At 40.5% G+C, this 11,189-nt stretch overlaps 1 protein-coding gene across 1 annotated transcript in view; it reads right to left on the bottom strand.

Moving 5' to 3' along the window:
- The window catches only part of FRMPD1 (FERM and PDZ domain containing 1), a 68,492-nt gene that overhangs the window by 9,275 nt on the left and 48,028 nt on the right, over positions 1 to 11,189 (bottom strand). Inside the window, exons 8-13 of the mRNA XM_006886860.1 lie at positions 10,291 to 10,410; positions 8,471 to 8,607; positions 5,871 to 5,997; positions 5,637 to 5,732; positions 4,886 to 5,068; positions 3,218 to 3,365 (exon numbers count right to left, since the gene is read on the bottom strand). Of these exons, the coding sequence (XP_006886922.1) occupies positions 3,218 to 3,365; positions 4,886 to 5,068; positions 5,637 to 5,732; positions 5,871 to 5,997; positions 8,471 to 8,607; positions 10,291 to 10,410 (811 nt within the window). The remainder of the gene's footprint in view (positions 1 to 3,217; positions 3,366 to 4,885; positions 5,069 to 5,636; positions 5,733 to 5,870; positions 5,998 to 8,470; positions 8,608 to 10,290; positions 10,411 to 11,189) is intronic.

Here is an 11,189-nt window from a genome sequence, read left to right as displayed (position 1 = left end):
TTTTGCTTTGTCATCCCGTGCTGCCTTTTGAAATCTTCTATTCAACTCTTTAGTATCTTGAATTCTTCCCTGTGCTTTGGCTTCTCTGCACTCCAGTGCAATTTTCAGAGTCTCTTCTGACATCCATATTGGTCTTTTCTTCCTCTTCTGTCTTTGCAATGACCATTTGCACTCCTCCAAATGGTTTTTAGAGGAAGTTAATCACACAGGAGTACATTGCCCATCCTTCTCCTGCTGGGTGGCTGGTGGCCTCAAACCACAAGCCTTTGGGATTGCAGCACAGGTTCTTGCCACTAGGCCACCAGAGTTCCCTACAGCAACAATTTTACACTCTCTCTCCCATATTATTTATCACTCTTCTTTAATTCCTTGTCTTGTCATTAGATTAGAATTGTACATTAAATACAAAGGTGACTGTGGGAAATCTTATTTCTGAGTTCATGAATGAAAATTCTGGTATCATAGTGTGTCACCCATTCGGCTGCAAATGGAAAAGCCAGTATTTCAAATCAACTAGCAACTCTAGAGAAAGATTGGCAGACTCCTCCTATAAAGATCTACAACCTCAGAAACCCAGTGGAGGGTCACTATGGGTCAGAACTGACTTGATGGCAGTGGAAATCTCTGTAAGTCCATATAAATATGATGTTGACTGCTTGTTTCACATACATATGAGTGTGACTTAGGAAATATTATATTTCCGTTTTAAGAATGTTTAAAAATCAGAAATAAGTGCTGAATTTTAGCAAATATTTTGGTAACTCTAAGAATGACTATGCTTTTTCTAGTTGACCTACTAATATAACAAATTAATATTGTTGTTGTTAATGTATCATGGAGTTGAAAGGGACTCATTGCTGACTTTTTAGTGGGTTTTCAATAACTGTAAATCACATGAGAGGTGACTGCCCATCTTTCACCTGCAGAGAAGAAGCTAGTGGATTTGAATAGCTTGGTTTGGCAGTGCAAATCCTTACCCACTAGGACACTGAAGCTCCCTAATTATATGGGTTCTCTAAAATTACTATTTGGAAACAGGAGTGACATCCATTTCCTAAACAACATGCCTCTGGAAACTCCTATGAACTGTGATAAATGATGATACTTATTAAAAGGCTTCAGTTCATGGGGTCACTGTGAGTCATGCTTGACTAGACGGCAGTCAACAAAAACAACAACAACAACATTGCCATTGTCTCGAATTTCTGACATCAAGTATACAAAAAAGAAAACACTCAAACCATAAAAAAAATGAATAAAGAACAACTACCAAGGATCAAGGATTTACAAGATCTGAACAAGTTAACCAATAAGGTTACTTTTATAATGGAACTTAGAACTTTATACCCTACAAACGGAGACTACATGTTGGCGTAAGAAACATTTACTAAAGTTATTGTGCATCAACTAAAAAATCTGACCTTTTTTTCCCTTAAAGATAGTGACATCCCAAAGAGACAGACCATCTTCCTTGAAAGGAAATATGGAGAAACCACAAAGCTGATCTTGATAAACTTAAAAATATAAAAACTGTACATTTTACAATACAACAGAGCAAAACCCAACAAATGCAGAGATAAACTCATGTTTGATATATGCATTAAACTTTTTCTGTGCTGCTAGATTCAATTTATATGGGTTATTAATGATTAATATTATTGATATGTTAAATTATTAATGTTAACTATGAATGTATTTCTAAGTGAAATTAAAAAAGAAACCATGTTAAAAACAATAGAAACAGACACTGAAAACTCATCCCTTTCTAAATATTTTACTATCATCTATGCTCTCAAGGAGATTGGCTTTATCTAAGGATAGGACAATGACTAGGGAGGATAGAAGGAGAATTGATGCCTTTGAGCTGTGGTGTTGGATAAGAGTATTGAATGTACCATGGACTGCTAAGAAAACAAAACAGATTCATCCTTGAGAGGGTTAAACCAGGCTGCTCCTTGGAGGCAAGGATTCTGAGGCTTCGTCTAACATATTTTGGACATGTTGTAAGAAGGGACCGGTCCTTGCAGAGGGACGTCATGCTTGGGAGGGTGGTGGGACAGCACAGGAGGGGAAGGCCCTCTATGAGGTGGATTGATTCAGTGACTGGGGTAATTGGGGTGGGTGTGTCAGACACAGTGTGATTGGTACAGGACAGAGCAGACTTTAGCGCTGTTTTACATAGGGTCTCAACAACAAGAAGGATAGGACAGGGTTCTGATCTGTTGTTCATAAGATCACTAAGAGTCAAACTCAACTTGACGGCACCTAACAACCACAATAACAGAAGAAGAAATACTGTATCATAGCATACCACACATAGCTTAACTTCACGGTCAGTGACATCATGTTGGTGGTTTGAAATTAGCCATGGTGACTGTGTCCATACCACAGAAATAAAAATTGCTTCCAATCAAGATTTTTATTTCCCTGCAGAGTAAGTTAAACTTTATCAGCATACCACTGAGAAGATGCTGCATCAACAGTGCTGAAGCAAAGCTGACAGACTCTGGGAGCTGCCCCAGGAAACAGGTCATCTGCCTTCTCTCCATTACTTCACTTCTCATATAATATTTCAAGTTATTCTGTATTCAGTTATCCTATTTTTCTAAACATGTAAGATTGAGTATTTCTATAATAATTGAAGATAGTACCTTAGGTGTGGATGGAGAAGTGACAAGGGGTTGCACTTTTTGCTGAGAAACAGTGACAAAACGCAATGGATCTTTGAGATGGTTTTAGGAAATGTTATAAATACTCTGAGACCTTCATAATTGTTCCTTGGATTTAAGATAAGTTAGGTACAAAGAACACTTGTTCAAAGCTCTGGTGGCCTAGTGGCAAGAAGCTACACTACAATCCCAGAGGTGTGCGGTTCGAATCCACCAGATGCTTTGCTGGAGAAGGAGGAACAATCTCCTGTACCAGTCAGATCTCATTTGATGGTACACACACACACACACACACACACACAAAAATAAAAAAAAGAACACGTGTTCAGTTCCAATGATTTAGGAAAGGTCAACTCTTTATTAAATAAATACACACACACACACACACACCCCACACACACACGCGTGCGCGTGCGAAGGGCTAGCTCTCAAAAACTTAAGGCCAATATGTTTGAAGTCTTAGCTTTATTCAGTTTCCCCCTGCCTTGGGATACTCTGACCTCCACAGCCAGTAACATGGGCTTGTCCTTACTCGGGCAAGACCTCACCTTCTTCAGCAGACACCCGGTGCACCTGCTGCTTGTTTCCAGGCCAGAGGAAAATGGAGGTAACTGGGTCGACAAAGAGCCTGTAGTACCCAGCAAGCAGGCAGGCAAAGTCTTTTGCACTGTTGGACTCCAGCAGCAAAGTCAGAACCTTTGAAGATAATAAGAATGCCAGTCCTTGTACTTAGAAAGTGTTGAGAGACAATCCAAGATACAATTTTGGTACAATAGAAGAAAAACAACCTTAACCATGACAAGGCTGTGTGGAATCAATGAAATATTCCAAATGTACTCTGTCATGGTCCACGGGCAGGTCTCTGATCCCTCACCTTCTCACCTATAAGACCTAAAGTAAGTGAGCATGCATATGTGTGTGTGTGTGCGTGCATGCACGCGTACACACACACACACACACACACACACACACACACAGAGCGAATTCCTCCCATCTACTTTCCATATGTCTCCTGCCTCTCCTCCATCTTCTATTCCCTTATCCCTATCCAAACCACCCAACACCACCCTGTTCATTAGGTCAATGGGACCTCTTCAAGATGTAATCCAGCAAAGGGAGCAGCCCCAAGGGCATGAAGGATAGAGGATGAAGAAGAGAGTGACAGAATAAAGGACCATTCTTGAGCATATTGGGTAAAGATAAATGAAAAGAAAGGGTAAATAACTGTTGTAAAGTGGGACTGACATAGGAGTTGGGGGAAAACTAAGAGGGGATAAATAATATATACTGCATTGAAATACATGAGGGAGAGAACTGTTTAGGAGAAATACATGATTGGGTATTATTGTCATGACAAGAGTCCAGAATGAAAGCTGCATAGTGGAGTGGACTGGGGGTGGGGGACCGTATAACAATGAAAGGATTTTTTTTTTTCACTTGTCAAAGGGTAAAGTGAACTGGGGGGATGGGATGGGCAGGAAGGAAAGTGAAACAATAAATGAATGGAAATCAAAATAGAATAGAATAGAATAGAATAGAATAGAATAGAATAGAATAGAATTCAGAGGCTGAAAAAAATGATAAAGAAAATGGTTTTCTTCTAAAACAGACTAAGGTGAGGTTTTTGAGGGACAATAAGCTATTATTATCCATTTATAAGGCATTGTATCAATTCCATTGATTTTTGTGGATATTGAAAATTATGTAAGATATAGAATTTATTGTGGTTAATGACCAAATCTTGAGAAAATTGTTACCAGAGAACATGGCTTCATTTATATTAATATTGATGATGTGATTTTACTTTTTTGTTAAAAAGTTTGTTAATTAAAAAAAGGTGCTAAAGATAAAACCAAAAAAGAAAAGGTAAAAGTTGGGCTTTTCAGAGGTTTAAGATGTACCCTGTATCACTCAATAGGATATTTGAGCACTTCTCCTCTGGTGCTCCCACCAGAATTTCTGAATCCAATTAGAACTTGCCCATCAGGAAAAAGCCCATGGTCCAGCTCAGCTTTGTTCAAAGGAACCTTTCAGGTCCTGCCCAGGAAAATGCACTCTTTATAGAAAAGTCTTCCTTTAACAGAATAGGATGGACAATCCATCCTTCTAGGCAAATACTGGACATTTGACTTTACAATTATTTAAAAAATTGTATCCCAGATCCCATTCCAATTCAGCCCTTAACTATAGATTCAGCAGCTCTTCCCCCGTGTTACCTTGACATCCTGAAGATACACTTTGACCATGCTCACTTTCTCAGATTCTTCTGTAAGCTCCACGCGGCTGATGTTTGCAAACTCGGCCAGTGTGGACATGATCTTGAGCTTGCTATTGATAATCTGGCTAATCCCATACTTGGCTCCAACTAGTAGGGCAATGTAGGATTCTCTATCCTGTAACTGCAGAAGGGAGGAAGGTGGATGAGTTTCCATTCACAGCTAATGAAAATATATCCCACAGGTGCTAGCCCTGCTCCTCTCTCACAGAGCACGGAGCACCTTCTGCAGTGTCTTGTCAGGCACCTTGTTTCATCTTCAGATTTTCTGAAGGCAGGAGCCATGTCTGATTGAGCCTACCACAGGATTTGCACCAAGAAAGAGCATAGTAAACAATGATGTCTTAAAAGGGACCTCTGGCAGCCTAGTGGGTAAGATGCTTCAGGGCCAACCCAAAGGCAAGTAGTTCAAATCTACCAGCTGCTTTGAGGGAGAAGGTTGGGCAATCTACTCCTGTGTGATTTATAGCTGAGTCATTCCCACTCAACGGCAATGAACCATAACAACAATGTCTTATTAATTAGTTTCTCATATAAATCTCAGCGACTCGATGACACATAATAACAACAACAACATACAAATCTCAGTGCAGGACAGAGTCTTCAGGAATTTTCAGCTAAAAGTTCAATAGATTTTCAGAAAATCTCTAGGGTCCCTTATGACTGTAATATTGCAATTCTCTAATACATACCATCAAAGTGGCATTAAAGATTTTCCCACCATACGTCTTGAGTTCTCCAAGGATCTGTAGATAATTTAAGCGGAGCTGGGCAGCAGAAATAAGTTGCTTCAATAGAATAAAAATAAATTAGGACTGTTGAAGTCAGAGCTGTTCATTTGCCTAAAACCCAGACCATGCAGAAAATGCCTCCCATGTGGTTTCACAGGAAGCCGGGCAGGTCCTCAGGGGCTGTGCCTTCATTACCTTCTGTCCGGGTTCCAGCAAATTCTGGTTCCTCTTCATGTGGAAACTAATGGCTTTCTTGATGTCCTTGCCTTTCATGTTTCGGAGTAAAGTTGGAGATATAAAATTTTCTATTCCCCAGTCCTTCCTGCCATGAGACATTGGGACAATGAGGCCTATTTTTACAGTGTGTTGGCTTTAATGAAGAGCTTAATTGCATTTGATTCAGTGCTTAGTGTTCCCACAAGACTGCAATTATAAGCCTCCTTCTCCATTGGAAAAAAATTTGTATATCTTTTGTGCATGTAAGTGTGTGCAAATATACACAACTACACATGCTCCACAAAAGTCCTCCACAACAAAAACAACAACAAAAAGCCCTCCACAGCTACTCAAACTGAAACCATTTTGGGAGCTTATTACTCTTGGTATGATGTGATACAATAGAAATTAGAGTAGAAGTTCTTTTTAACCATGAGATTTGTGACAAATATTCATGGAGATAAGAGCGCCAGGGGGATCCCCAGAGTCACTCTTTAGAATGGTACTGACCCACCGCCTTGTTAAAAAGACAAGTCCTATGTTCCTTCTCCCTCAAGGACTTCAGGGATAAGCTGAGAATCTGTCTTATTTTTTTAAACATGATTCCTCATATAATTTTGATGTCCAGATTAAGAGAACAAAGACTTGGTGAGAGGGTTCTCAAATAAGGGCGATACAGATCAGAGCAAAGGGAAACCACAAGCTAATTATCGAGAGGTGTTGGGGGTGAGGGTGGAGAAAGGTATCGGAATCCTGTGACCTGAACCTCATCCAGTGGGGCAAGATAACAGACACTGACTCACACCACAAGGAAAGAGCCCTGGGGGCATAGCCGACAGGGAGCTGCTAAGCCAAAGACGGAGCTCCTCTCGTGGTTTGACTCTCCCTCAGGAGAAGGATGAGCAATGTCCTTTAAGCCTCCAAAAACTCTCTGGATGGTCAGCTCCGAGTTGGTTCTGTCAGTGAGTGGGTGACCAGTAAAGATTAGTTTCCAAGGCATTCCTGCCCGTAGAAGAGTTTAACATTAAACCTGTCAGCCAGCTTCTCAATACATCCTCCGCAGAACTAGGAATTTATAAGGAGGATCATGTGTCTTTCCATTTAGAGTTGGTTTTTGCCTTAACAGGGACTGCCAGGTTCTAACATCTGGGGAAGCCCTCCTGGGTGAGAGAGCACAAAGGAAACAACAGATGGACAGATAGACCACAATGTCACTGAGGTGTTCGTGGAGTGTGGGCAATATTAAGTAACACTGTCAGAGAGGGTGACACTGAAATGATTGTCTAGAAAATGTTTATGCAGTGTTTCAGTAGAAATTTGTTATTTTTAAGAAAAATATCCCTGTAGTTATAACAAAAAATTTTATAAAACCATTTAAAAAAAAATGTATCTATGTATGTGTCATCTCTCTCTCTCTCTCTCTCTCTATCTAATCTGTCTGTCTGTCTATCCATCTACATACTGGGGAGTTTTGGTAGCCTAGTGGTTAAGGAGTTACACTACCAACCCAAAGGCACATGGTTCAAATCCACCAGCAGGAGAAAGATGGTCAATTTCCCCAAATGCAATCTATAGCCTCTGAAAACTTGTGGGAGGGTCTGCTCTAACTCCAGTTACTTCAGACTCAACAGCAATGAGTTGTGTTGTTTGTTGTATATAGATGTTACTTTTGTGTGTTGTCAAGCCAGAACTGGCCCATAGCTGCACCTCCAGTGAGTTTCCCAAAGCAGCAAATCACACAGAAGGAGACTGCCTATTCTTCTCCCAAGAAGCAACTGGTAAATTTGAACCACATGCCTTTGGGATTGCAGTGCAGCTCTTACCGCTAGACCACCAGAGTTCCCTTTTGCTCTAAAAGGGATTGCCAGATTCTGATATCTGAGGTAGCTCTCCTGACTGAGAGAGGGTACATTTACATGCATCAAGGTTAAAATGCTATACTAATTTACTTTTTAAAACTTCTAATGAGTTCAAGTCAATGCAATCATTACTATCCAACAGCAATGATGCTCAAATCTAATTATTTCAATTGCATGCTGTTATTCTTATTGCTTTTTTTTAAATAGTCACTGAATTTGTCAATTATTTGGGGTGTTTTGGCTACAATATTGTGATAATTCCTATTTGAGACTCTATTCAAAAGTATATTTGGAATAAATTAAAGGCAAAGAAGAAAAATAGTGTCTCTCTTGCTCAATTACTAATAATTTCTGTGATTCACTGTAGGAAGATGTTACAAGACACTTTTGTTGTTAAAATTCATACAATTTAAGAAATGTTTTATGTAAGCAAATTACAGCTGTATTTATCACATATTATTCTATGATTGAAATAGATAATTAATACCACGAAGAATTTTCTACAATCTGGTATGGGAGCAGGCCCATGGTGATGGCTGGGAAGGGGAGCATCCTAACGCCCGGAATTACCCACACTGGATGACGTCACCACTAACAGCACCACTATGGGTAGGTGGATCAAGATCAGCTCTTGGCAATCTGGCTATTCTGGCCAGGGGCCAGCAAAGATAAATGCAGCCTAGCTGTTACTGACGGACACAAGAGTCTCCTGCCACTCACTCTATGTACTTCAAAGAGATCTTCTGTGGTTGAGCGCATGCATAGATCCGTTCCTGGATGTGCAGGGCCGCAAGTCGGAGAGCAGGGCTGCTTTTCATTTCCACAGCAAAGCGTTCCTGAAGCACATCACTGCAACTCTAGGAAAGATTAGATCAGAGGAGGTGGGAAACAGGAACAGGACTGTGTTCCCCGCACTCAGGTGAAAGGCGGCAGGAACCTTCTGAGGCCTGGAATCGTGTGACTCTCACTGTATAATTTTGATTAAGTTCCAAGATTCTGAGCGTTGGTGTCTTATATTGCTAAACGAAGATATAAAATCTACCTTACACAGATGTTAGATTTAAATTAGACTGTATCAATGAAAGCATAGGAGCAGCCCTGGTGGTGTAATGATTAAGCAGTAGGCTGTTAACCAAAAGATCAGCAGTTTGAACCCACCAGCAGCAACATGGGAGAAAAGATCTCCTGGTGATCTCCTCCCATAAGATTATGTAGAACCCAGCTCTGGTAGCTTAGTGGTAAGGAATTGTGAACCTAATGTAAAGGTACATGGTTCTAATCCATCAATTGCTCTGCAGGAGGAAGATGGGTAATCAATTCTCATGTAGTTTACTGCCTCTGCAAACCCACTGGAGAGTGAGCTGGGGTCACTTTTGACTCTATAATACACAACAGGAAACTTGGTGGTGCAATTCTATTTCGTCACATAGAGTTGCTATGAGTTGGAATTGACTTAACAACATACGAATATAATAACAACATAAGAAAGCATGTATAAGGCACAAAATATTATAAAAATATAAAATGCTGCTGCTGTTGTTATTATTATTATTGTTACGGTTTCTGTAAGATTTTAGGGAGCTCTGGTGCCATGATCTATAGAGAGTTTTGCTGCTAATCTAAAGGCTGCATACTTCTGGCAGTTCAAACCCACCAGAGGCTCCGCAGGGGAAAGATAGGCGATTTCCTCCGGTCACAATTTATAGCCTTGGAGACTAGATGGAGGGTTGGCACAAGTCAGAACTGACCCGAGGGCAGTGACTTTGAGTTTTTTGTTCTGGGGTCTGACTAGCTATGCCACATGGTCTGTTTCTCCATCTGTAAAATGGTGATGCCTGCCAGGATGGAACTGTCTTCCATCAGAATGAAAACAACATAGCAAGTCTTAGGTAAGATACCTAAGGTAGAATTTAAGTTGTTTTGGGGATGCAATGGTAAAGAGCGTGGCTGTTATCCAAAAGGGGAGCAGTCTGAACTCCCCAGCACTTTAACAGAAGAAGATGTGGCAGTCGGCCTCCTTAGAGGTTCCAGCTTTGGAAAGGCTGAGGCAGCTCTACTCTGCCCTACAGGGTAGCTACAAACAGAGTTGATTCAACTACAATGGATTAAGGAAGGATTTAGAGGCTGTCCCTACCTTAGAATATGCCTGGGGTAAAGGAACTAGTTTTTGGCTCTTTGACAAAGTATCTGAAACCAATCACATGACCTTCCTCAACCGCCATTTTATCATCTCTAATACAGGGCTTTTGAAATATTAAGCCCCTTTTAGCAATCGGAACGATTAATTCTAAAGATCCTAAAAAGGCATTAGAAAATGTATCATCTACATTGAGGGTTAAGCCTAAATTATTATAGTGCAAATCTACCACAGCAACCCAGGGATGCAACAGAGAGTTCTGAAAGGTAATCAGGCCCATTGTCCTTTGGATAAAGATCATTTCAGGGAGGAGCTTAATTGATTTGAGCTGTTGTTCAGAATAACCCAGTGTATCATCTTCGAGAACAGAAAATGTTATTTTAGGAAGCACAGGCGCAGTCACCTGCAGGTAGAGGTATTCAAACGCCACAGGGTCTTCTTTCAAGAGGTCCAGGGGGTCCTTGGGAACAAAACACACCCTGAAGAGGCAGCGGCAGTCATGTGACTCTTCCTTCTCTACCACCTGCAATTCGTAAGAGAAATACCATTAATTTTCTGTCTTTGTCCTTTGCCATTATTACAGAAAACAAATATGTTTTTTAAAAGGCAATGAGATATAGTCCCCGGGGACTCCAACACTAGTGGTTTTCAAGACAGTTGTAGATCTTTGACATTTGGAGTTCTTTTCCACGGGTATAAAATATGAATACTTCAAAAGAGCACCCATCCAGTTCTCCTTTCTAGAAGCAGCCCATTTCCAGTTCCTCATGTGCTCTAAGACTGCCTATGTAGATTTGTGCTTCTATTTATGTATGTCATTAATTTTTCAGCTATTTGTTGTTCAATTAGTTGTTGAATAATAGGATTTACACCTTGCCTTTATGTCACTTCAGTGATTTTAGAAATTTAGTTTGGTTTTCTTTTCCAATTCAAATGGAAGTGACTTTTTAAAAAAATTAAACAACAGTATTAGATGGTGAATGAGCAGAGTAAGGTCTGCAGTGAGGACTGCGCAGAGTGGTGTCCTCGAGCAGGCTGTCCCTGCTTAAAAAATGTCTCCCTCTTCCCGCTTGTCAAAACCTGTCTCACCCTCACACGAGCATGCATTCAATAAGGTTTACTGAACTGATATGTACTTGACTCTGAATTGAATGGCTGAAGAGAGTGTATGGTACAGACACACTGGCTCTGTCTTCCCTCTCCTGCCATCAGGAACCAGATCAAAAAGATAAGTCCCATCCCCCCAAAAAAAGCCTTAGCCCCAGAACCAAATGCTTCCCTAATATCTCAAAGGTAGTTGAC

The sequence above is a fragment of the Elephantulus edwardii genome, unplaced genomic scaffold, assembly GCF_000299155.1.
Source record: "Elephantulus edwardii isolate Elephantulus edwardi_28Jun2011 unplaced genomic scaffold, EleEdw1.0 scaffold00052, whole genome shotgun sequence".
NCBI classification, from domain to species: Eukaryota; Metazoa; Chordata; class Mammalia; order Macroscelidea; family Macroscelididae; genus Elephantulus; species Elephantulus edwardii.
This window is presented reverse-complemented; position numbering and strand designations above follow the sequence as displayed.